The following is a 26,528-nucleotide window of genomic DNA, read 5'->3' on the forward strand; positions in this document are numbered from 1 at the left end:
ACGGCAGCCGCAGACGGCCCCCTGGCGGGAACCCTGCACCGGGCTTGCCCGACGCCACTTCCTCTCTTTCAAGGGACAGGGCTGGGACCAACAGGAAGCAGCACAGTCTGGATGGGCGAGTCTGACAGACATAAATCCAGAAAGGATGTGGCTGACACGCGGAGCCCAATGGCCACGTCCCCCACTGAGTTACAACCCACGGGCACCACGAGGCTCGAACGCGGAGGAGGACTTCCGCCAGCTGGCTGTGCGTGGCGGGCACCAGGCTGTGCTGTTCGCACACGTGGGCCTGGGGGTGAAGGCACCGGACAACCGGGGACCAGCCAGCAAAGCCCTGCACTGGCTACCCTCACGGTCCAGCGTGAGGACTAACGCCCGGACGGCGGACGCAGCTCCGTGCACGCAGCGGGCACGAGTCGGGCACTGGCCCACAGCAGGCTGTCCTTCCCCGGAGACCCTGCACCTCGCTCTCCTTGACAGGCTGCGGCCGGTCTACAAGGCAGAGCCCGGCCAGCCCACACCACCCCGAGCTCCGCCTGGACCCCGGCCCGTCACAGGAACTCAGGCGTCGCCCACACGGAAGGCTGGCCGATGCCCACCTCCCCGGGAGCTCCGGGGAGGCCTCAGGAAGCCCCTCCTCACCAAGCCTTCACGGGACCCTGTGCCCGCCCTCCTCTGGGAACGGGCTGTGGAACCCAATGGGCCACACTCCTGGGGCGCAGCTCCCGGGGTCTGCCGTCCAGCTGCAGGCGTCAGAGGAGGGGTCTGCTCGGACGGCTCCTGGGGGTCCCCTGGGAGTGTGAGGCTGGAGCCCCGGCGCAGTGGCGCAGTGGCGCAGGGTCCCAGGAGAAGGACGGGGGGGCCTGGTAATCTGGGTGAGCTCAGGGCTGGGGGGCGGGGGCGCGTCACTCAGGCTGAATGAACGGACAACAGGTAAACTGTGAGTCGACGGGACCACTCTTTACGTTCACTGCTTCACTGATTTCCTGTCAAAAAATGCTAACAAGCCTGAAAGTCCTTAAGAGCTTTACAATTTTTCAGTTGTTCACCAGGACATTCCAGGAGCTGCATTTGTTTCCAGGCGGCGGGTGACACGCGCTCCATCACACCTGTCTGCCCCTGACCGATCGTCACCCGGGCCCTGCCGCTGCCACCGAGAGCCCGGCCCGATTCCCACCCAGAGAGCCGGCCGAGGGTGAGGGAAGGGCCCTGCCAGCGGCCCGCCGTGGTGGGACGGAAGCAGAGACAAACAACCGCCTGGATCAGGAAAACTGCCCCAAGCGGGACTTTGGGCAAAGGAACAGGGGCCCCTTCACCAAGGAATCACATCGATACGGCCGTGACCCTGCGCACACAGTGAGCGCTATGTAGGTGGGGGACAGCCTGGGGACACCGGGGCCGGCAAGCACGGGCAGCTGTGTGAGCAGCCTGTGGTGGGCGGGGGAGCCGCGGCCGCGATGGGGACCACTCACTCCTACACCGCACGGCTGCGCGCGGGCCACTTCCTGCACCCCCCCCCCCCCCCGGGAGCTTCTTCCTAGCCCCTCCCCACACCCAGCCTGCAGACCCCACGCCCGTCTCACAGGCCCCATCACAGGAATGTAAATCACGTGCAAATGGACTGGCCAACTACACACCAAAAGACAGCGCCCGCCAGCCCAAAGTCAGGAAAAAGTGTGCACCAAAGTCAACACTAATTATTTCACTGAGTTGGAACAATGCTACATTCAAAATCAATAAAGCCTTATTTTACCTAAGGAATGAATTTTATACTGATAATATCTGCATAGGGCACATGTGACACTGAAAATTATTCACACTCTGCTGTTACTTCCTGCGGAGCGTTAAGTTTCCTCCATCATAAGACGTACAGAACAATTTGTATGGCTTTTACCTGGAGTCAGCCTGTCATGGAAATAGCCTTTCTCAGTTAAATCATTTAAAGTTTGACTGCTTATCAGCCATTAACCACATGACTAGATATTTTTTACAGTGTTATTGATGGATATAGAAAACTGTATAGACTTAAAGTTTGCAATTAGATGAGGCGTGACATATCTACACACCTGTGAAACCAACACCACAATCAAGGTAACAAGCACGTCCATCATCCGGGGGGCTTCCCTGTGTCCCCTGGTCCCCGGATCCCTCCAGCCCCCGTCTGAGGAAACCACTAACTACTTTCTGTCATTGTAGATCAGTTTTCGTTTTCAAGATTATACAAATGGAGTCACACAGAATGTGTGTTTCGTCTGGCGTCTTTCACGTGGCATAATCTCTACATCCATCCGTACCATCTCCTGTATCAACAGTTCTTCACCTTCCACTGCCGAGTGGTACTGTAGCTGGTCTATCCACTGACCTGCTGCTGATGTTTGGGTCGTCCACAGTTTGGGGGTAAAGTTCCCATAAACACTTACGTACAGTCCTTGTGTGGACATGTGCTTTCATCTTTCCTAGCTGGGTACCTAGTGGTGGAAAGGCTAGGTCATATGGTAGGTGTATTTTTGACTTAAGACACTCCCCACGTGTCTCCCCAGTGGTTGTGTGACCTGACATTTCCACTGTAGCAATATCTGAGAGTTCAGCTCTTCCTCACCCTCTCCAGCACTTGACGTGACGTCTTTTCACTTAAGCCAATAGTGGAACATCTGTGATCTTTAACAAACAGTGTGCTCCTCATCACGTTGCTCTAGTGACTAATGGTGTTGAGTGTATGTTCACATGCTTATTTGCCATTTCTATACTTCGTCTGGTGAACTGTCTGTTCAGATCTTTCAGAAATTCAGTTGTCTGGTTAGTACTGATTCGTAACAGTTCTTTATATGTAGTACTCTACGTAAAGTCCTTTATCAGAGATATTTTGCAAATATTTTTTCTTTGGCTGTGAACTATTTTTGTATCTTTTGAAGAACAACTGTTTTTCATTTTGATGATAGCTTAAGTTTTCTTTAGTAGTAGTTTGCGCTTTTTGTGTCATATTTAAGGACTCTTTGCCAAAGCCAAAGTCACTAAGATTTCCTCCTGTTTTCCTGTAGAAGTTTTACGGTTTTAGCTCTTACACTAGGTCTGTAGTCTGTTTGGGTTAAACTTTCATAAGTTTTGAAGTAAAGATTGAGGCTTTGTTGTTGTACATGGCCATCTGTTACAGCACCAGTTGGGAAAAGATTATTGTCCCCACACTGAGTTGCCCCAATACCTTCATCAAAAATCAATGGTGGGGTGGGCCTGTTTCTAGATTCTCCATTCTGCTCCATGATCGATTTCTCTGGTTTTACAAGACTACACTGTCCTGAGTATTGTAGATTTATAATAAATCTTAATCAGGTAGTATAACTCCTCCATCTTTGTTCATTTTCAAAGTTGTTTTGGCTAATCTAGGTTCTTTACATGTCCATATAAACTTTAGAACCAGTTTGTCAACGTCTATTAAAAAAAAAGAGTCTGCTCTGATTTTGATTGGTACTGCACTGAATCTTTACATAGATTTTGGGAGAAATGACATCTTAACAATAATGAGTCTTTCAATCCATGAACATGGTATATCTCTCCATTCTTCTTTAATTTCTCTCAAATTAGTGGTTATCTTTGTAGTGCTTTGTAGTTATCTTTGTAGTGCTTATCTTTGGCCTAAGTTATTCTAAATATTTCACATTTTGGTGCTACTATAAATGGTAATGTTATTGGAATTTCATTTTCCGCCTAAATCATTTACAAGTTGACAGCTTACAAGCTGTACCTACATGACTAGATTTTAAAGACATGAACAAAACACTTCTCCATTAGCAAATCCATTCTGACTCGTCATGAAAGCACTGCATTTTGTATTGTTTCTCCCTGAAGGAGATATTGTCCTCATTACGGTCAATGCAGTCAATTCAGTAAAGCTGATCTCAAGCCTCCAACAATTTGCCCTTGGCTCTGGACTGCGTTTTCAAAACTACAGCACAGAGGGGTGGAGATATGCATTTGGAGGTGCAGTGTGGTTTGGCTGGAGTGAAAGGGTGTGTGTGCAGGGACGGGGGCTGTAAGCTGTACTCCAGGACTGGTCACACCCTGGCTTCCTCATCCCAGGAGACTCAGAGTCTGCACTGTCTTCGCCTCCTGGGTTCGGCCCATTTCTCCTCAGTGTTCACTAGGGGACATGCCCTGGATGGCTCAGGCTCAGAGAAAGGAAGGCACAGAGTCAAGAAAATAAAACCAAAGCGGGTCACTACTTCTGGTGCACTCTGGGTACTGATTTCAACAAGAACTTCCAAGCCACATCTATAGGCCTTTCACATTCCAAACAACCCGCCCATCCCCTCCCTGCCTCTCTGATGGCCTTACCTCTTTTCCCAAAACTCTGCAGTGGTTCCCTGCCGACCACTCAAATTCCCCTGCCTGATGCTCAAGGAATCTCCAGGATGCTAGCCTCCTCCCTCACTGTAATCTCTCTCAGACAGCCTGTGTTCAACGGCCGGAACTACCCCCATGCACTGCCCACAGTGCGCCTGTGCATCAGCGCACAAATCCACACGCCATCTCCCTGAGGCCAGGCCGCCCGAGCACCACCTCCACCTGCTCCTCGGCCGTCTCCTCTGAGGTCAGCAATAAGGGAAGGAATCTCTTCCTGCTATTTCTTTTTTTAAAAGTTTGTCTTAAAAAGTCACAGTTCTGCAAAGCTTATAATGGAAAAATAGCAGTGCTCTGACCGTTTCAAGTTTCACTCCCCAGAGGCTATTACTCTCTTTTAATTGTTTCCTTTGGCATGTCCCTCTGTATCTCTAAAGCTTACAATGCTACTTCTTGACTTTCTAGTCTTCAATATTGACTACTGATTTTTCCACTGTGGAGGATGAGGCTTTAATCCCTTTACACCGTCTTCCTCCTTCATCCACATGACACACACACACACACACTATCCCTCATCCCCATCCGCCAGATAAGAACACATTTTTCCTTAAATTAACAATCAGTATCTGTATCATTATAACTTTGGACGTGCTCTTCACAATAGAACCCTATTTCATTACACCTGCCTTTCCTCTCTTGAACAGCTCTGTTTTCCCTGGAGTTCGTTACCGCCTTCTTTTTTTGTTAACTGAGTTCTTTAATATACATTCAACATAAGTCATTCACACACTCTCTAAACCTCATCTCAGTATGTTTCCACAACAATCTCACCTGCTTGGAGACTCTCTCAGAAACTTAACCAGCTGCATGACTGCTCTCTCGCCTATTACATGGTTATCCTCCTGGGATCTCCCTTCACTACTGACCTGGGGGTTCCCTTGAGAGCTGAGAATCAGGCCTAGCACAGAGGAGCACACATCAGTGTTTCCCAAGCTGAACAGAAAGGGCATCCAGTCTTCACGCCCAGGGAGCCAGGTAAGGCCCTGTGCTAAGAGTTCAGCAGACACCTGGTCAGGGCGGAGGTAACCAACCCTCACGTCTGAGCTCTCTGCTCCTGCCCTCAAGGGAGCTGGTGTGCTCAAAGCCCTGCTTCCTGTGCTTCCTGGACCTTTGGGTAGAGAACCAAAGCTTCCTGACAGAGGGCACTGGGGACATGCTATTTTAAAAGGCCTTACATATCTGAAGTACCATTTTCTGCACGTTTATAAGGTGTGGCTGGATGGGAATTCTGGATGGGAATTCCGGCATGCCAGAGGTTAAGATCTGTCTTTTGCCTTCCAGTGTGGCCTTGGAAGTAGGCACTGCCAGGGTCCCTGCCCCTCTGGCCCTTGCCCTTCCCTCTCTTCCCTTAGAGTCGCCCCATGGGGCCTCGATGCTGGTCTTTATGCCCTCACTCCCTCAGTCACCAGGGTGGGCTGCCCAGGCAGGACATGGCCTCAGGGGGAGGCAGGCAGGGGAGGCCACCCAGGACCACGTGCCCCACGGCCAGCAGCAGGCCATCCCCAAAGGGGCCCAGGGGGCACATCTCCGAGTCTGCCCTGGTCTTGTGCCCACATGACTGCCCTGCCTGGACTGCCCTTTCCCCCTTCCTTCCCCACCCACTCCCACACATCCTTCAGGGTCTCACTAAATGCCGTCCTCAGAGCAGCCTGCTCTCCACTCCTGTCACCATCAGGCCCCGCGGGCGCTTCCGGGCAGCAGACACGGGCACATCAGCTCTCTTCACACCTCCCAACTGCACAGCTGTGTGTTTGCCCCAGCGTCCACGAGGGCAGAGAGTGTGAGGATGTCAGGTCACACGTAGGGTCACATGCAGCATGTCACATGCTGTGGGTTGAGTGTCACGTGTCTGCATGTTTGCTCACTGGAGTGTGCAAGCTCCACGAGGGCAAAGAGCGTGAGTGCGCTGTGTGCAGCGCATGGGGAATCGCAGGCAGCGTGGCGTGTGTCCCGTGTCTCTGCGTCCATGGCACCCGCAGTAGGCCCAGCACACAGAGCACAGCATGCGTGTCCTGCAGCCAAACTGAAAGGCTCCACTGCACCTTCGAGCCCCCTGCCGAGAACAGCAGACTCAGCTCTCAGAAGGCCGACACCTGTGGTCTCGGCTCCGCGCGTGCCAACACACCAGCAGGACCGAGCCAAGCCTGCGCGAGGAGCCTTCTGCGGCTGCCCCCGGGCAGTCTTCTTGGTCTTTGGTGGGAAATGGAGGGCCGTGCTCCGAACTTCCCACGGCAGCCAGCAAGCCTCTGAAGGGCATGTCAGCCTCCGAGACACACGTTCTCATCTGAAACGTGGCTTCTGGGGGGAAGTGGTGCCCAAAGCGAGGGGCAGGTACCAGTGCTCCAGAAATGGGCATGACGGCTGGAAAATAGGACCCAGGACTGGACACTCGGGGTGTCTGGCACTCGGACAAGCTCCCTGCTAGAGAGGGGTCGTCTCAGCCCCCAGAGGGCAGGCCACGTGTCCAGGCTGGTGGGGCTCCTCCCACCTCCCATCCAAAACCCCGACTGGCTGACGCCACACCTGGGGTCCTGCACCCTACCATCATGCTGGTACAGCAGCCATTGCCATGTCCCCCTCACTCCACCACCTCCAAACAGGATGGAGAAAAGCAGCTCCTTCCTCCTGGACCCTCCATCCCTCCCCAACAGGCCCGCCTAAACCCCCGAGGGCTCAGTCCTCTGCGGGACCCAGTGACACCTCCGTGCCCCAGCCAGTGGCCCTCCTTCCCTCTGGCCAACACGCCAGCCACTCTCAGAAACGTCTCCAGCCTTCCCGACCTGGCCTGGCCTGGGCGGCGGTCAGGACCCCAGGCTCTCGGGCAAGGCACTGAGGCAGCCTCGTGGCCTGGGATTCAAGTCCAGGTGAGGCAGACAAGCCGCCACGGCCTTGGCCTCCTCCTGCACCCAGTATGGGCAACCGTGGGCCGCGCGAGGATGCCGGGAGAGGCCTTCCACGGACGGCTCCCGCCGGAGCAGACGCGGGGCCCTGCACACGTGCTGTCCACGGCACCAGCACTCAGCATCGCCTGTGGGACGGCCCACACAGAACCTGCAGCCACTGCTTCCCACGGCCACGAGCAGGCACACAGGGGCCCTCCTGGAGCTAAGGGCCGCACGGCAGCCTTGGGCACACAGAGCGCGGGGTGGGGCAGCACACCGCCCCCCCCGCCGGGGCCCTAGGCACAGCCCCCTTCTTCCTGCCACCCCAGGGTCCAGCCCAGGGAGCTCCCACGCCTGGCGGTGCCCTGTTCCAGCGACCAGTGGGAACGGCCACTGGCTCTCGGGGCAGCAGGACCCGCTGTCGGCCACGAGACACGTTTAAAGTCTGCCAGGTCTTCCCAGGTGAGTTTTCACCTCACAACGGCCCCACGGAAGGCGCCACACAGCACTTCCTCTGTCCTTCCCGAGTGGCCCCCAGTCCCCAGCCCTCCCGCCTTCCTGCCAGGCCTGCGGACCCAGACTGTGCGGCGACCCGATGCGCCCAAGCTTTCGGGGCCTCTGGAGAGGAGAGCCTCCGGAAGCACCCGGCCTGGCATCTCCTGGGCTCCCAGAAGGTCACCGCATCCAAGACTCAAGCCGCCTGGTTGCAGACAGCTCTCAGACCCCCGGGGTCACAGCCCGGTGGGCAAGTGGGTTTTCAGAGGACCCGGAGGGCTCTGCCCCACCGCTGGCCCGCAGCCAGGACACACCCAGCTCCGCGGAGCGCACGGCCAGATCAAACTAGCCCAGCAACTGTCCTCCTCGCTTGATAGCCCAACGCCAGCTCATCCGTTAGAGGGAAATAAAGAAGTCGAGCCTAAATGCATAAAAAATTATGATGGAAGCCCTAAATAAGGCCCCGGCTGCAAGCTTATTGAGTCAAAAATCAATCAATCAATGAACAAGTGGATTAGGCGCACCTCATAAGCCCCAAAGAAATAATTCGCCCAAACGCTGGGATTTAACAGTTGAGGACCAAATTCCAACACTTTTAGGAAGTAAATAATGAAAAATCAATTTAAAGAAAAAACAGATCAAGCACCCTGGGCTCTGGCCCGCGGACACGTTTATTGCTGAGTGCCGTCTCTCGGCTGACCCGAAAACTTCGGGAGGCGTTTATTTACTTCCAGCACCTTCCGGAGATCAATATTTTTAATTTGGATCCCAGTTATTATTTTTCACATCACAGCAGCGGGGAGCAGAGTAAAGTGGCTCATATTTTAGTGCTAAAAAGATCGATATGACAGTTTCACCTTCCCTGCAGCCCCTGCCGCTGCCCGGCTGCACATCACCACGTCCCACGGGGCTGCAGGGGCCGCAGCGGGAGCGGCCGTCCCCCACCCCCGAGGCCGACAGCCGTGATTTAGCTGAGCGTGGAGGGCCGGGTGCCCTCGGAAAACCAATCTTGCTTCCCTCACTTTATCAGGCCTGTCTGGACCCACAGGCGGGCCGAGAGGCTGGGAGACGGGGCGGGGCCGGAGGGGCGCCCTAAAGGAGGTCGGTTCCCTCATCAGGATGCGTTCGCCCTCCTCCCCTTCCCTGGAGCCGAGAACATCAGGAAGCGCCGTTACTTTTCTATAAATTTTCCCTAAAGTCTCATCCAGGAGAGCAGAGACAGGGAAGGGGCGGGTCCCGGAGCGAGGAGCCAGGAGGGTCCAGGAGGGCGTCTCCTCGGAAGGGGCGTGGCTTCCGGCCTGACCCTGCACAGGCACTGGGCCACCGAGGGGCGGGGGGAGGGCCCTGGGACACGGCTGGAAGGCCGGCCCAGACCCTCCTGCGGAAGGACGCCACCGAGGCTAGCGCGGACCCTCCAGAGTGCTCCGCCGGTGAGGGCAGGAAGCAGCCCCCAACACGGGGAGGAGCAGGAAGAAGAGGGAGCTGCTTTGGTGGTGACCTGCCTTCACGGGGTCCCGGGCCCAGGAGCCACCAGCATGGACAGTGGAGTGAGCGGGAACGCAGATGGACCCTCCAGGGCGAGGACCTCCTTGGGGCACACACAGACCCCCACGCCCACCCCAGGCGCCAGGGCCTGTCCTTGGGCCTCCTGGTCTGACGTGGAGGGAGAAATGCCGTCAGGCCACTGCGCGCTCTTGGCCTGGGGACCCATGGACAGTTGGGTTTGCAAAGCTCAGCTTTAGGCCAGGGATGGAGAGGTGCTTCCTGGAGGGGCCTGAAAGGGTCGCTTCTCCCAACTTCAACATCACCCCCGCCCCCGACCAGTGAGGCCACGGTCCCGGGAAACCTTTGTGAGCCTTGAATTTGTGTCATTGGGTTTCTGGTCTGGCCGCACTCTCACCCCACAGGAAATGAAGCCCACCCATGCGCCCCTTCCAGGGGCCAAGTTAACCGCGGATGAAGCTGGAGGCCGGTGGTGGGAAGCAGAGGAGGGCGCGCCTGGGACCCTGGGCAGCGCGGGGCCTCCATCTTCCAGGTGCAGCCCCGGAGACCCTCCCCCCGCCGGCCTTCCTGGTGCCCTGGGGACACAGGTGCCGGCCACTGACAACCGCTGACCCGTCTGCCCAGACGCACCCCCACTTTCCGAGCTTTGAGGGGAAGTCGGCACTCTCCCAGCCCACGGACGCCCGCGTGGCTGCCCCGACCGCATGGCTCCCCCTGGGCCCACGACCCCAGCCCGGTGCCAACAGGGGGAGCCCTCCGCCAGCCTCCGGCCCGTGCTCCCCGGGCGTCACGTCCACTGGACAGACGGCCACGCGGCTCAGGTCCTGCAGGCTGACGCCGGACAAGGGGAACTCGCGAAGGCGCCGCCAGAAAGGCCCCTCCCGGCACAGATGCGTGCGGGGCTGACATGGTGCCACTGCGGGAGGGGAGGGGAGGGGAGGGGCGAGGCCACGGCACGGGGCAGCCATGCGCGCCCCGCTGCAGAGACAGTGGGGGCCGCCCGCCCTCTGAGGGGGCGACGCCCTCCAGGCTCCCCGCCCAGTCGCCCGAGCAGGCCAGGTCGGGAGGCTCTGGGGGGTCCTGCCAAGCAGGCTAAAGCTGATGCCCATGGCCGCCAGCTGCTCCACCAGCACGTGCTTCGGGGAGAAAACCAAGCAAGGGCCTGTGCCTGCACCTCACGTGCTCGGCGCACCAACCCTCTGTACCGGGGGCTCCCCAGGGACTTGCGTCAGCCCCACCCCTCAGGTGGCCCCTCTGGTACTGCACGTTGGGGTGTCTGGGCCAGGCTGCGTGTCCTGCCTCAGGAGCGAGGTGCCTACCCCATTCTCCTCCCCTTCTTCATCACAGGTGACCAGGTGAGGGGGGAGGATGCGGGGGCCCCAGGTGAGGGGGGCACGTGAGTGGCCGCTGGCTGTGCCTGCTTGGAGCCTTCACCAGCCCTGAGCAGCCCTGAACTTACTCTGATAAACAGCGCACTCTCCTTCCTCTGAGGAAAGTCCCGACCCACCTTGGGGCCCATCCTTGTAACTGAGAAGGTTTCTTCCAAGCATTCTTGTATGAATCACTTTTCGGACAAAGTCACAGATTCACATCACGTGCCCGACTGTTAACGCTCTTCCACCGGACTCCATGGTTAAATCCAATGATGTACGGGGGGGTGCCCCCACTGCCACTGCTGACGCTTCTGTCATGAGCACGCATGACAGACGCGGGGAGCCAGGCCCTGGGAAGGGGCAGGATGTGCGTATGAAAAGGAGGGGCACTGGAGGGAGGAGGGAAGGGAGAGGCCCGGGAGGAGGCAGGCTAGCACTCTGACCTCTCCTGGGGCAGCCGGTCCACGGGGCCTGCGAAGCAAGGGCACCCAGGGAGGGCAGGGCTGGTGCAAAGGGCCTGCAGTACCTGCAGGGGACGGAGGAGGGAAAGAGCAGGACGGAGGGTGCGTCGGGGTGGCAGCCACCTTCCTCGGGACGCGGGCTTGCAGAACGCAGCACCACCGCGGTGCAGGAGGGACGGCTGAATGACAGCCGTGCCCCCCTCTCTTGGTCTCCTCTGCATTTTTCTTTTTAAAGGCATTTTTTTTTAAGATTTTTTTTTCACGTGGACCATTTTTAAAGTCTTTATTGAATTTGTTACAATATTACTTCTGTTTTACGTTTTGGTTTTTTGGCTGCCAAGCATGTGGGATCTAGTTCTCCGACCAGGGATCGAACCCGCACCCCCTGCGCTGGAAGGGCGTCCCAGCAATAACCGGGCTCACCCCACCACGTGGTGCCTGGGAGGGACTCGGGAGCCGCTGTGGGAACAGGGAGCGGGTGGGTCAGGCCTTGCAGGACCCCCGCAGCCACACCTCAAGGGACCCCGCAAGGGGCTCACCGGAGTGGCCTCTTCTGGGCACTCCTGCTTGCGCTCCCTGGAGACGGTCACCTTCCGTGAGCGCACCTGGCATGGCGGGAACAGAACCCGCGTCTGAACTCTCCGGGGGATTAAAACTGGGCCACCTTGCCTCTTTCAGGCAAACACAAAATCACTGGGGGATGTCGGGCGTCGACGTCGGCCAGGAGACCCAGGGCGTTTACCACCTCACCACGGAAAACGCTTGGGCGAAGGCCGTCCAGGGCGCTGGCTGCACAGCCCCACCCTTCCTCTGCTGGGAGCCCCGTCCAGAAGCCCACGTCCGCTCCCGCAGCCTTGGGCAGGGGGCGGGGCCGGGGAGGGCGGGTGCCTCGGGGGTTCTCCTTCACTGTCGCGTGCCCTCCAGCCCGCCCCTGCCCCCACCTCCCCAGCTATGCCCTGCATGAGCCTTCTGTCTTCCCAGCCTCCTCTCGGGGAAGCTCGCCCAACCCGCGGTCTTCAATGCACGTACACCCCGATGGCCTGGAGGTCTGTCCTCAGGCCGGCACCCCCCGTGAGCTCACACTGGCGCATCCATGGCTCTGGACCCACGCTGGGGGCGCCCGGGGCATCCACGTCCAGCCCACCACTGCATCCTGGCCCCTCTGCCCCAGGATGCCTCCTTCCCTGCTCAGAGCACGGCTGCCGGGCACCGGCACGCACTGGCACCAGCCCAGGCCCCGGGCAGCACAGGGAGCAAGGCTGCTGCTCCCGGACTCTGGATTCGAGGAGGAAGACACGGTAATCAGAAGGCCAACCCCAAGCACACCAAGGTGGCCGGTGCCCAGAGACGAGGGGGGCCCGGCGTCTGAGGTGCTGCAGCAGGCTGCGAGCTCCCTCCGTCCCGTGCGGCTCGCCCGTGGCTCTGTCCACGCCCAGGGCCAGGTCCTTGGCCCATGACGGCGGTTCATGAGTTCCCGGGAACGGGACGGGCGATGCCAGCATGCCATGCTGGTGGCACCTCTGAACGAACAGACTTCCAGCTCGACTTTCCCGAAGGGCATGCAGGCGGGCAGGGACCCGGTCAGTGGGCAGGGCCTGAGGGAGGGTGGCCCGCCGCAGGACGCCCAGTGGGGGACACTCTGCCTCCTCAGGCCTGAGCAGACCAGACGAGCCACGTGCTTAAGTGAGCGGCCACTCGGGATGGTTCTTAGAGGCAGACAAAATTTACCGTAATCATTTTATTCAAGTCTGAAACTTGCCCTTCGAGCAGCTCCTGCTTGGGATGGGAAATGCTGCTTTGCCGCCACCTCCTGGTGAAAATGAGCATCTGCAGGCTCCTGGTGTGCCACTGCCCCAAGGCCACAGCCCCCAGCTGGCTGCCCACCCAGCCACAGCTCCTCCAGGCTGCAGACCCTGCTGGCACAGAGCCCCCCCAGGACGCCGACCCCCAGGACACAGGCCCCCAGGACGCCGACCCCCAGGACACAGGCCCCCAGGACGCCGACCCACAGGACAGAGCCCCCCAGGACGCCGACCCCCAGGACACAGGCCCCCAGGACGCCGACCCCCAGGACACAGCCCCCCAGGACGCCGACTCCCAGGACACAGCCCCTCAGGACGCCGACCCCCAGGACACAGGCCCCCAGGACGCCGACCCCCAGGACGCCGACCCCCAGGACACAGGCCCCCAGGACGCCGACCCCCAGGACACAGCCCCCCAGGACGCCGACCCCCAGGACACAGGCCCCCAGGACGCCGACCCCCAGGACACAGCCCCTCAGGACGCCGACCCCCAGGACACAGCGCCTCAGGACGCCGACCCCCAGGACACAGGCCCCCAGGACGCCGACCCCCAGGACACAGTCCCCCAGGACGCCGACCCCCAGGACACAGGCCCCCAGGACGCCGACCCCCAGGACACAGCCCCTCAGGACGCCGACCCCCAGGACACAGGCCCCCAGGACGCCGACCCCCAGGACACAGCCCCCCAGGACGCCGACCCCCAGGACGCCGACTCCCAGGACACAGCCCCTCAGGACGCCGACCCCCAGGACACAGGCCCCCAGGACGCCGACCCCCAGGACACAGCCCCCCAGGACGCCGACCCCCAGGATGCCGACCCCCAGGACACAGGCCCCCAGGACGCCGACCCCCAGGACACAGGCCCCCAGGACGCTGACTCCCAGGACAGAGCCCCCCAGGACGCCGACCCCCAGGACACAGGCCCCCAGGACGCCGACCCCCAGGACACAGCCCCCCAGGACGCCGACCCCCAGGACACAGGCCCCCAGGACGCCGACCCCCAGGACACAGGCCCCCAGGATGCCGACCCCCAGGACACAGCCCCTCAGGACGCCGACCCCCAGGACGCCGACCCCCAGGACACAGCGCCTCAGGACGCTGACCCCCAGGACACAGGCCCCCAGGACGCCGACCCCCAGGACACAGGCCCCCAGGACGCCGACCCCCAGGACACAGCCCCCCAGGACGCCGACCCCCAGGACACAGGCCCCCAGGACGCCGACCCCCAGGACACAGCGCCTCAGGACGCCGACCCCCAGGACACAGGCCCCCAGGACGCCGACCCCCAGGACACAGGCCCCCAGGACACCGACCCTCAGGACACAGGCCCCCAGGATGCCGACCCCCAGGACACAGGCCCCCAGGACGCCGACCCCCAGGACACAGGCCCCCAGGACACAGCCCCTCAGGACGCCGACCCCCAGGACACAGGCCCCCAGGACGCCGACCCCCAGGACACAGGCCCCCAGGACGCCGACCCCCAGGACACAGGCCCCCAGGACGCCGACCCCCAGGACACAGCCCTCCAGGATGCCGACCCCCAGGACACAGCCCCCCATGTTTCCGTGAGCCCCCCACCGTTATGCTCGTCACCAGGTGCAGCTGCAGGTTCAGCTCTTTCTGGGAACAGGCTGCAATTTTCTGATCCCTATTAATACCTGTGACAGCATTTATGTACAAGATAAATTCATTTCAATTTCCTTTTTCAATTAATGGCCTATTATTTGAACCACACTCAGCTAAAAATATTGCTCCAATACTATTAATCTTGTAAAAATTAAATTTTCCTCCCTCTGACAGCCAGAGGCCACCAGGCTGGGGCGAGAGGGTGGCCATGTACCTAGGCCATGTACCTGGCCAGCACTGCCCAGGTCCCCTCCAACAGGACGTCCAGGGGACCCAGCAAAGGCGGTTCCACGCACGACACACTGAAGGGGCGACGGACGGGCACGACGGGGATGGGGCCGCAGGGCCAGGGCCAAGCAGGATTTTATCACAAACCATTACGGTCCCAGTCAGGAGATGGGTGACAAACACATGCCTCCCCTGGGGAAGAGTCTGCGATGAGGTCCAGACCCGGAGAGTGGAGCACCGCTGGCCATTCCCGCCGCCCCCCACCACCCCGCCCCGGGGAAACATGCCCACAGTGGACTGTGGTTGCAGGAGGGGACCACCGGCGGGACAGCAACCCTGGAAGGCAAGCCAGGCCACAGCCTCGCAGGGCCAGCCGACACACCCACCGCTCCTTGGGCAGGCTGGACCTTCATCCCCAACTCCCAGACACTGTCCAGTCCTGCAGACACCTGGAGCCACAGCCTCAGGGCCTCAGACCTGGGCTCATCCCCATGTCTGATGCGGTGCCGTCCCGTGCAGGGTCGGTCCTGCCCAGGGAGGTGCAGCCCTGAGCGCCGTCCCAGACTGGAGCCAAGCAGGATGTGGCCCTGTCACCGACTAACGTGCCATCAGCGCACCTAAGACTAAGAGAGGAAAACGCTGCCGGTTCTAATTGAGAGATGCTGTGGGTGTTAGATGCACCCGGGTCTCAGATGTAAATGTGACAATCGACTCGTGGAAGAACAGACTGGAGGTAGTATCGTCCTTAGGTACCTCCGTGCACCAACCGGACAGGAAGATCTTCCGGGCGTGTCATTTGTAGCGTCTGCAGTGGTTGCAGATTACTCCACCATGTGGCTGGTCCACAGTGTAAACATACCTAATTCTGGGCACTTAAAATTACTTCCAACTTTTGTTATCAAATAACTTTTGATGACCATGCTTATACACAACAGTTTGCACGACGGCTACTTCTCCAGGGAAGCTGCTGAGTGACGGCAATGCTCTTCGGCAGGTTTCTGTATTCCACTGCGAACTGTGAAGTCACATTTTAAGATAAATCTCCAGAGATGAGGAAGACCGAAATGGAGCTCTCAGCCCCCAGGCGCCTCCAACACAAACCTCTTCTCAGCCCACCAAGCATTTGGCTGGAGGAGAGACGCAGGTTTTACGTCAGCATGTCACGACAGGTGACACAAAACAGACCACAGAGAACTAGAAAACTCAGCATTTCAGAAAACTATGGAAAACTTCCACAGACAGACAGACAGAGACAGTGGGAGCTCCTGGCCTTCCTGAGGCCGTAGCTTCTGTGCACAAGAACCAAGGCCCCGTCCACTAACAAGCTGATACCCACGCTTCACTGTTGACTCAGTCCCAGGCGCACATAGAGCCCCACGGGGCACGGAGGCCGGGCCCAGAATAACTCCCTCAGCGGATGGACGGCCTCTGCCCCAGGGAAACAAGCGCCTCCACCCTCCCTCGGCCACCCACCCCGCCTCATTCTCTGGTCCACTGGGGAAGGTGTATCAGATATGTCAGCCCTTCTGAGGAATCGGTTTGATTTCGTTGATTTTCTCTAATATTCTATTTTCTATTTCACTGATTTCTGTCTTATTTTATGATTTCCTCTCTTGTAAGGGCGCTGGTTAAATTTGCTCCGCATTTTCCAATCTTCTAACGTCAGCATTTGATGCTGGAAATCTCCCTCTAAGCGCTACTTCAGGTGCATCTCACAAATTTTGAAGGTTTTTAGTTTGTTTTTCGTGTAATTGGAAACAATTTCTAATGTCCTTTGTGACTCATGGGTTATTTACAAGTTTCTTGTTTATTTCCAAATATTTGGGGCTTATTTCCAGATACCGCTTCTGTTTCCTCCTAATGTAGTTCCTCTGTGTGACCTCAATCTCCTACACGTGCTGAGCTGCGTTTTCGGCTCCGATTTCAGTGTGTGGAATGTTCCATGTGCACACACAGGCCAAGGCTCGTCCAGGCCCCAGACCGTCTGTGCTCTGGCCGCCAGGGCGGGAATGCTCGAGTCCTCGGGACGGACCCCCTCCCAACCACCGGCGACCCTGCACCCACCCCGACAAACGTCAGAGCAACGCTCGCCTTCCCAGGGAAGAGAGTGGAGGCCGCCTCGCCCCTCGGCATGCCACGTGCCCATGCCCTGTCCACGTCCCAGGGCTGTGCGTGCAGCCGCCAGCCCCGTGTCCCACGGAGGCCCGTGAGCTCATGCCAGCTGTCAGGGACTCTGCCAGCTTTCCCGCACACGTAGCTCTGACACGGGTACCCGCACGATGGGCTGCCACACCCCCCTGGGGAGCTGCCCCCGGCGCCCTGGCCCCGTCACAGCCCTCGCTCTGAAGGCTCCTTCGGTATCAGCTTGGCCACTCCTACCTTCTCAGAACCCGTGTGGATGGTCTTTTTCTTCATCCTTTTACTTGTAAAATACCCATCTTGCCACCTAAAGGAGACTGTGAGGACCCGAGCACGGTGTCCACGAGGCAGAGGCGACCAGGGCCACGGTGGGCCATGGCAGCTCTACTGGCCGAGCAGGGACCGAGGTCTCTGAGAGGGGGAGGCGACGAGGGGCCCCGCTAACCCGCCAGCAGCAACCCGGGGACGATGCTGACCGCCTGACGCTTGTCACAGTGACTGGATCATGGGGTTTACACATTGTACCAAACTCTGACAGATCCCAGCCACGACCTTTTCCAGCCCTTTCCTCTCCCGGCCCTCCTGGCGCTCCAGAGACACCACCTGACGTCCTGGCACTGGGCGACACCCATCGCCAAGTCCTTCTTTCTCCACAGCTCCTGCGGCTGCGGCCCTTCAGGGAGCTCTTCCTGACGCTGTGGCCCTAAGCTGCTGCTAACGGTGTGGTTCTCATTCCAGACGCTGCCGTTTTCATCTGAATAAGTCCCACTTGGGGAAAGCATTTTTATTTGCAGGATGAACTGCGGAGAGGGAGCCGTCGGGGAGAAAGGGGAGAGAGAGAGGGGCTGTGTCCCCGCCCTCGAGGCCTTGCTGGGCCTGCCACCGTGGGGTGAGGCCCCTGCGAATGCGGGGAGGGTCCCCCCGCCGAGCAGCATGGCAGAGGCAAGACCCCGGGATGCAGGATCTTGCAAATGCAGCTAAAGGCAGAGACACGAACCTGCAGCCCGTGACCACCTCACAGCTGGCATCAGACGCCCCGAATTTAAGGCCTGAAACCTGGCAGCAGCCTCTCTAAGCAGAGGGGAAGCGCGGTGGCACCTCTGCCCCGGCCGCTCTACGCAGGACGCTCTTCCCCGCCCCCACTCCCCGCACGCAAGCCCCGGTCCAGGCAGCGGGCATACGGTCACCTGCTGCCGCCTCTCTGGGCCAGGGATGCCTTGAGGAGGGGACCCAGCAACCAGCACCTGCACCTGCAGCAGGGGACGGTGTGAGGGGAAGGCCGCGGAGGACAGATGACACAAGACACTAGGGAGCACAGGCGGCCTCAGGGCTCCCCAAACACGGTGAGAGCCTCCCAGCAGCAACGGCCACTCAAAGCCGGCCGACCTCGCTGCTCCGAGACGCCCCCGCCTGGCCCTGCACCCGGCACGCCCGTGGCCACCACGCCAGCCAGGGTTGCTTCCCCGGGCATCCGCCGTCCCCCAGACCACTGTCACACTGTAATTCACGCACGGCCGCCTGTGCCCGTGGCAGAGCTGGCCACCGAGTCTCTACGTAATCAGAGGATGGCAGCTCCAGAAGACTCCTGGCCTGGCAACGCTTACTCCACGGAAGGGAAGTGTGCTCACCGTGAAGTGTTCCTGGGACTCGTAGTTTTCATCCAGGTAGACCCGCGCCCTGTTATACTCTTTCATCGCATCACCGGACAGCAGCTCTCTGGAACGAAAAGAGGGAGCTGTTTAACGCACAGCCACACGGACACCGCACCCTCTTAGAGGAGCGCTTACGAAGCACAGGAATGGCAGCTTGGAAACCATGCTTTACGTTGTCCTGAAAACAATAGCAACGGGGGGGAGGGGGAGGGGGAGGGGGGAGGGGAAGGGGGAGGGGGGAGGGGGAGGGGAAGAGGGAGGGGAGGGGAGGGGGAGGGGGAGGGGAGGGGAAGAGGGAGGGGAGGGGAGGGGGAGGGGAAGAGAGGCGAAGGTGGATAAACTGAGACCCACTCTGGGCCCTCAGCGCAGGCCGCTCCATGCCGGCCGTGAGATGAGCAGGATGGGGGCCCCTCGGGAAGCTGACACGGGGAACTCACCCAGGGCCACACACCAGGAAAGCTCAAGTCCGCAGCCTGTGGGGCATCCTGGCTGTTTGTGCCCGGGACTCACAGGGCCACACAGGCGCCCCCAGGCCTGGGCAGTCCCGCCCGCCTTCGCTCCTCACAGGAGAGAAGCTGAGGACCGTGAACAAGGGGCCAGGGCTTTGCAGCAAGAAGGAGGGAAGGGTCTCCAGACGTCCCTTATGAACAGGCTCCAGCCCTGACTGCACACCTCATGGCCACACTTTGTCACCACAAAAGCCTTCAGCAGGCGGCCTCGCCGCCGTCTCTACAGACATGGCTGGGGCAGAGCTTCCGCGCACCTTCGAGTTCCGTGATGGCGCGGACGGACACAGGCACCTGACCCCTCCCCCACCAGTGCCCCGGCAGGGGGTGGAGGACATGGGTGCCGTGTGACCAGCCAGCACTCAGGGCAGGAAGAAGAGGGGCTCCAGCTTTAAGGAGTGACAATGAGGAAGGCAGGAAGGAATAGGGGGGAGGGGAAGGAAGAATAAAAGCCTTGAGAGGATCAAACTAGTCCTCAAGGACCTACCTGCCTGCTGGGATGAACCCCAACATGCTTTAGGGGGCGAGGCAAGACGCAGACACGAAACACACACAGCAGCAGAATCAAAATTACTGACATGTTGAAGGAGCAACAAATATGACCCATAATCTACAAAAAAAGGCAACAGAAACAGATGTAGAAAGGATAAAAATGATGGAGTTTGCTGAAAATAAACTTGAAACAGATATCATAAATGTAACCAAAGATTTAAAGGAAAACATGGACACAAATGAAAGTTCTAGAGCTGAAAAATACAGCCTCAGAAATAAATTCACTGAATAGGCCTAACAGCAGATTAAAACGTAAAGAAGAACAGACACAACTATATCCAAACTGGAGCAAAGAGGAAAAATGGACTGAGAAAAAAAAAACAAAACCGAAAGAGCTGTAGAGACCTGTGTGACAGTCTCCCATCAGGAAGCCAGAGTCCAAGAACAAAAGAGAAGGGAAGCAACCACGCAAAAGCTTCTCCCAAATCTCAGTGAAGTCATAAACCTACAGGTTGAAACAGCTCAAAGAGCCCCAAGCAAAAGAAACACAAAGAAAATCAAACTAAAGCAAAACAATCAAGTTGCTGCTCACCAGCTAGAAAGACAAACTTAGCAGTCAGGAAAAAAGACACACGATATACAGAAAATGAAGACGAGAACAACAGCCCAGTTCTCCTCGGGAACAATGGCACACAGAGAACAATGGGACAATACCCTTAAAGCACTGAAGGGAAAAAATGGACAAGCTAGAATTCTGCTCACAACAAGAGCATCTTTCAAAAACAAAGACAAAGACCTGTTTTCAGATAAACAAAAGCTGAGAGAATTGACCAGCAGCAACTTGTGTTGAGATAAATGTTCAGGTTCTCAGGCTGAAGGAAAATGGTGCTGGAGAGAAAGCTGACTGTACGGAGAAGGACCCACCCCGGGAGGGGCAGGTGACTCTAGTCAAACAGGTGACATGTTCTCTCACTTTTTAACCTTTTCAAGAGGCAACCTACGGTTTCAAGCAAAAATAACAACATGTGTGTGACGCAGAGCACAGGCAGGAGTAAAACATCTCTGACAACAGCAGGGGGACGGCGGGGGACGGCAGGGACGGGAGCCGTGGGATCCCGCGAGCTCGGACGCACAGCCCTGCCGGGCGCTGCCCCTCACCTGCGTCTGCTTGTCGCTGATGTGCCCAGCTTCTCCAAAGGTGTTCTTTTCTTACTGACTTACTGCAGTTCTTTATATAGTTAAATACTGACGATTTCTGTCAGTAAAGTATGTTGCAGATATCTTTTCCCAAGTGTGGCTAAACTTTTACTTTGTTTATAGTGTCTCTTGATAAAGCTTTTAACTTCAACATGGTCAAATGCGTCAGTCTTTCCTCTTGTGGGCTGCACTTCTGCACCTTTTTAAAGAAATCTCTCCCTAGATGCTCTCCTACACTTTACTCTTGAATTGTCCTCGGGCCTTTTACATTGACTCAGTAATAACTGAAACTCATCCCTGTGTGTGGAGAGAACAAAACGTGCTGGGGACCCAGCTTCATGGTTTCCTGGCCCAGGACACCAGGGGTGCCGCCCCCTGACCCAGCCGCCACCTGCTGCACACTGGGGTGAGGCGGGGCAGAAGCTCCGCTGCCGCGCATCTAGGTGCCGCCTGCACGCGCGCGTGCGCGCACACACGCAGGAGGCCCTTGGGCCGGGGGAGTTGAGGACACCCCCCTTGCTGTGTTTCAGTAGTACTGCAGCGAGCCCTGCCTCTCTGCACTTCCACATCAATTCTAGTGTTAAAGTGTTAAGAAAACATTTTGATTGAAATTGCCTTAAATTAAAGATTATTTGGGGAAAGTCTGGTAGCTTTTAAAAATTTGCCTTTTAACAAAGGACCCCACAATTTGACAGCTGAAAACACGGATGGCTTGTGGCATTCCACGCCACTGGGGACTGTGACAGGGGCCGAGGCCTGGGACAGCAGCTGGACTCAGCCTCCGGCGGGGCCCCAGGCTGAGAGCCTATAGAGGCCACCCACCCGCAGACCTGCACACCACACGTGGCCCCGGCCCACCCCACCCACAGCCGCCTTCAACGACCAGCCTCACAAGTGGCACGTGTCACCTCCCCACACTCCGCCGGTGGGAGCTGTCACAGGGCCCGGCGTCTGGGGTCGGGGAGGACAGGGCCACATCTCAGGGGACACAGTGCAGAGAGGGTGCCCCAGGCACTGGGGCCAGAGGCAGGAAGGACGCTCCGGCGGCTGCCGATACCCAGGGCTATCCGGCACGCAGCCTTTTGGCCCAGGCCTGCCGTCCCACCTGTCCTGCCCCCGCCCCTGCGCCCACTTCCCGAGGCCCGGGCCCTCGCTTCCCGTGTGGCGCCAGGCAGGCCCGCCGTCCACAGAGCCACACCGACGATGGCGCTCTGTGCCCGTCCCACTGTGCCAGAAAAGCTGTGGGCTGCTGCGTGGACATCAGCCCCGTCTGTCCCCGGCCGCAGCAGAAGCAGAAGCAGCAGGCTCACAGCCATCGGGCCACGTGACGGCATCTCGGCCTGGACCCGGGGGGCACTGTCACCCCACCCCGGGCCTCGCGCTCACACGAGCGTGCCCCCCACCCCAGGAGGAAGCAGAGGGACAAGCGGCTGCCCCGGGACGTACCTGACGAACTTGTCCACGTGCGACATGGAGGCTTCATAGTTCTTCCCTCCGAACTCCTGGCAGTGCAGGGCCAGGAAGTGCGGCCTGTGCGTGTGCACGACCTGGGGAGGAAACACGGCAGCGTCAGGCCCCCGCGGGGTTCCTGCCACAGTGCTTTCCCCACAAGTCCTGAGGACCTCGGTCCCCAGGGCCGTTCCCTCCCCGTTACTACAAATCCTCAGAAAGGATTCACAATTCCTCAGAACCTTCCTCAGTAATCTGGACATTTCCTCCCAACTATAGAGTCCTGCGTGCCAGCTGCAGGGCACCTGCAAAGGCCCAGAGGAGCAAACATGCATCCTAACCTCACACGTGAGGGCAGCCATCACTGATGCTGCTACGGCCGCCAGCGGGACATGGTCCAGCCACGCGGCCCCTGGGCAGCGGAGCCAGCTTGGCCCACCTCCTCTCAGCGCCGCCCACCCACCACAGCCCACGGGGCCAGGCCCGCCGCATCTCCCTGGTCGCCAGGGTCCCCTGCCCGCTGGGCTCCGACTAAACTGGCCACACTTCGGCCACTCGACCTGCAGTCGTCCTCGAAGCTGCGGCCGCTGACCCCCCCCCCCCAGCGGCTCCTCCGGGAAGCTCACAGGGCTGGTCCCGAGAGCGCCGTCCAGCTGCCCCCCGCTGCCCACACCCAACCCAGCACGGACCCAGCCACCCGCAGGCGGTGGCACGGACCTGCGTCTCACCCCTGCCGTAGGCCACGTTAGGCGTCTCCGGGCAACCCACAGGTCACCTGAGCAGGTGTCAACCCGCACGTGCTCACGAGGGGGCCAGGAACCCACGGCCCTGCCCTCCTGGGGCGCCGGGGACAGCGAGTCACCGATGGGGCACACTGTGTGGCGACGAGGCGGCTGTGCCAGGACACGCACCGGGGGCGTCAGCACGGCCTGGGGGAGCAGCAGGGGCAAGGGCTCCTGGGACTGGAAGGGCAGCGATGGAGGCATACCAGGAGGCCAGGCAGGGCGCTTGGAGGCCGAGAGGCTGCCTGTCCCCGCCTGCACCCGCCCCTCTGCCCTTCCTCGGCTCTGCGCCTCTCCGCCCCCTCCCTGGTACCTGCTGACACGGCAACACTGCCGGCTCTGAAGCCTCACCCAAACCCACAGAACTACCTTGTCCCTCCCCAAGCCCACCGTCCCAGAGGCAGGTCCCCTACACAAGGCCATCCGCGCCTAAGGCCACAGTGTCAGCGCCTGAACCCGACCTCGGCCACCACCGCGTCCTGCCCAGAGGCCAGGGCACCGTGGACAGGTGGGGGCTGCATCCAACGGGCCTTGCGGAGAGATGGGTGCTCCGGGAACAACAGCTATGTGGCCCCTGATGGGAAGCGGCTGCGTCGAGGGTTCAGCCAGGCCAGAAGGTCGGCCACGGGGACAGAGGACGCAGGCCATCAGGCCCTGGGCGCCACGCTTCTGCGAGTCTCGGAAGGAAGCATTGCCCAGCAGTAGCTGCCCCTGACCCACAGACGGCAGGCAGCACGTCCAGCCTCGGGGAGAGTGACTGGACCTGGTCCTGCTCCAGCTGTGACATCAAAACACAATCCCCAAGACGGGGAGGCTCTTTAAACAGGAGGAAAGTTCAGGCCAGAAAGTGTACTTTTCAGCCGCGTGGGAAAGGCGATGCCAGCGGGTAGAGTGGCCTGCCCTGGCTCGCACCCTACGCTCCGTTGAAGCGGGTTTACGGGACGCCCACCGGGTGCTTCCGCTTCCCACTGGACACAGGCGTGGACTCTCTCTGTCCCTGGTCACCAGCCGCAGGGCTCAGGCTCTCGGGGACGGGGACCAGAACAGGCCCAGACGTTTCCCCAGCTGGTGGCACCACAGCCCTGCCCGGGGGCAGGGGTGGGGAGAACAGGCGGCTCGCCTCGGCGAGCTCAGTCCTGCTCCGCGCAGGCGCTAAAACACAGACTCTGAGACAAGCTGGATGCCGCCCGCCGGCGGCCCCCTGGCAGGCGCCCTCACACACGATGCCCCCCGTGCAGCCCCTGCCGGCATGGAACGATCACAAGACAAAGTTCAGGAATCCCAGGGGTATCCATGCAGCAAATCACATTCACCAACCGGAAAAGACTGCAGAATGGTCTCCGGGCCTGAAGCCTGGATGCAAAGGGCACAGGGGACCCCAGTCAGGAGAGGCTCCGGGCCAGCCTGGGTCAGATCACCAGACCGACCTGCCCTCAGGCCCAAGGTCGAGTGTGCACAATGCCAGCCACGCCCACAGCTGCACACAGCAGCCTGGTCACACGGAAGCCACCAAAGGCTCCCTGATGTGTGCAGCTCTGTCACCCACCCTCTGCAGTACCCAGAACAATATATAAAACCAGACCTTCACAAAGGGGGCACAGAATTCCCCCAGGAGCGGTTCCTCCCTGGGAAGCTGGTGACTTCACACAAAGTGAATGCGATGCTCTGACACACGCAGATCGTCACGAGCGCGACTGTGAGGTTCGTGACACCAGTTCCTGTAATTCTGCAGCGTGTTCTTTGCCCAGCTCTACAACAGGCGTGGGAAAAGGAGAAGGAAGCCCCAGAGACGCTTGGGTTTTGTGGGTGAAGACGGGGCCCCGAGTCAGTGACAGGTTCCTGCAGTTCACACTGTCACCTCTTGTAACCGAGGCTGCAGGTCACCAGATCGTGGCTGGGAACACGACCCAAGTCCCCAGTAAAAGCCAAGCGGAGCCGCTTTCCAAGGACTTTGCATTATGAATTAGGGCAGCGAGGACGAGGGCCCACGTGCGGCCGCATTAAGTCACAGACACACGGGGTCTCTCTGGGCAGGCCTGCCCACCTGACTGCCTTCACCCGAATCCCATACACGTCGCCCTCGTAAGACGACTCTCTGCTGTGGTTTAAATTGAAATAGCCATTTATGGCACAGAATTCACTCTTTAAATCATATGAAACTCCTCAGACATTTGACTCCGATCCCACAAATCTCAGAAAATGGAGAAATCCAAAAAGAGCAGCCCCTCGGGAGTGGGCGGACGCCCCTCGTGCGGACGCCAGAGCAGCCGGGCGGCGCCCAGCAGAGGGGCCCCTTCCCGGGACGTGGAGCCGTCTCCGCGGTGGTTTATCTCTGAAACCCGTGGCGGGCTTGCCTGAGCTACAGGGCCTGGAGGAGCAGGGGCCCAGGGCAGCCCCCACCTGCCCGCCCGAGCCTCAGCTGCAAAGGAGAGACGAGGCCTGTGTACGGATGGCGGGGGGACCAGGCACCGGCGAGGGAAGGGGCCTGGCGGTACCACCGAGGTGGGCGCTCCAGGAGCTGCCGGGGCTCCGGCCCTGCTGTGGGCCAGGGAAGCCCCTTCACAGCCACAGCTGAGGAAGCAAACGCCGGCCCGGGGGTGGGCGGGCTGGGACCTCACGCCCGTGGGGGGCCGCGCCTGAGCTTACAGCGGCACCGGGGGACGCATGGGGTGGGCACCACCCCGATGGGCACGCTGTGGGCTTCCCGGGCACTCACGGGGCCAGACAGCCCACTCCTCTCAGTCTGAGGTCACCCTGCACAAAGCACGTCTCCCTACAGCACTGCCAACGTTCTTCCCGAAGGACCAGCCCGTCCACTCGGGCTTTGCCTTAAACAACTGGGAAGAGGCGACGCTAGCACCAAGCCGGCGGGTCTGCGGGCTCCGGGACGCACGGCTCCATCTCGCCCTGGCGTGCGGGGCTGGGGTCCGGGGCTGCACCACGGAGCGCCCAGAGCAAGAGCAGAGCTGGGGTTCCCCTGCCTCTCGTCTTCCCGGCCCGCACACCTGCGCACCAAGTCCGTCTGACCCCAGGCTCATCTCCACGTGTGTCTCCCCTGCCCCACCGTGCTCCTCCCAGGGCCTCTTGCATCTCCACCTCCAAGAAAAGACGTGGTGCCTGAAAGCCCTCCAGGAGCACTTTTTCGTGCTGTAAACTCACAAAGGATAGTGACAAAATGAAGAGTTGAAATTCTCAGAAAATCTGGCTTACGAGGTTTCCATTAGGATTGTGCTTGGCCAACAACAGAAAACCAACAACCAGCCGCTTGCATAAGGAGGCCAGGCTGGCAGGCAGAGATGGTGCACCTGCTCGCAGATGGCATCCAGGAACCAGCTGCTTCCACCATGTCTGCTCTGCCACTGCAAGCACTGGCTATCATCCTCGTGACTGCAACATGGCTGCAAAGCCCCCAGGCCTCATGCCTACATTCCAGGCGGGAAGAAGTGGAAAGGGCATAAGGTTAAAGGAAAAGGGGAAAGGGCTTCTTTTCTAGTGCTTTGCCTACTTTATTTAGACAAGAAAGCTCTCGCCGGGGACTTCTGCCTA

The 26,528-nt window shown here is 59.5% G+C and overlaps 1 protein-coding gene across 3 annotated transcripts in view; it reads right to left on the minus strand.

Annotated features, from left to right (window-relative positions):
- INPP5A (inositol polyphosphate-5-phosphatase A) overlaps positions 1–26,528 on the minus strand; it is a 179,590-nt gene that overhangs the window by 76,549 nt on the left and 76,513 nt on the right. For all 3 annotated transcript variants that reach the window (XM_060285981.1, XM_030832149.2, XM_060285980.1), the window contains exons 3-4: positions 22,198–22,298; positions 18,533–18,620 (exon numbers count right to left, since the gene is read on the minus strand). In XM_060285981.1, the coding sequence (XP_060141964.1) occupies positions 18,533–18,620; positions 22,198–22,223 (114 nt within the window). In that variant the 5' untranslated portion in view covers positions 22,224–22,298. The remainder of the gene's footprint in view (positions 1–18,532; positions 18,621–22,197; positions 22,299–26,528) is intronic.

Source organism: Globicephala melas, chromosome 16, assembly GCF_963455315.2.
Source record: "Globicephala melas chromosome 16, mGloMel1.2, whole genome shotgun sequence".
Taxonomy (NCBI): domain Eukaryota; kingdom Metazoa; phylum Chordata; class Mammalia; order Artiodactyla; family Delphinidae; genus Globicephala; species Globicephala melas.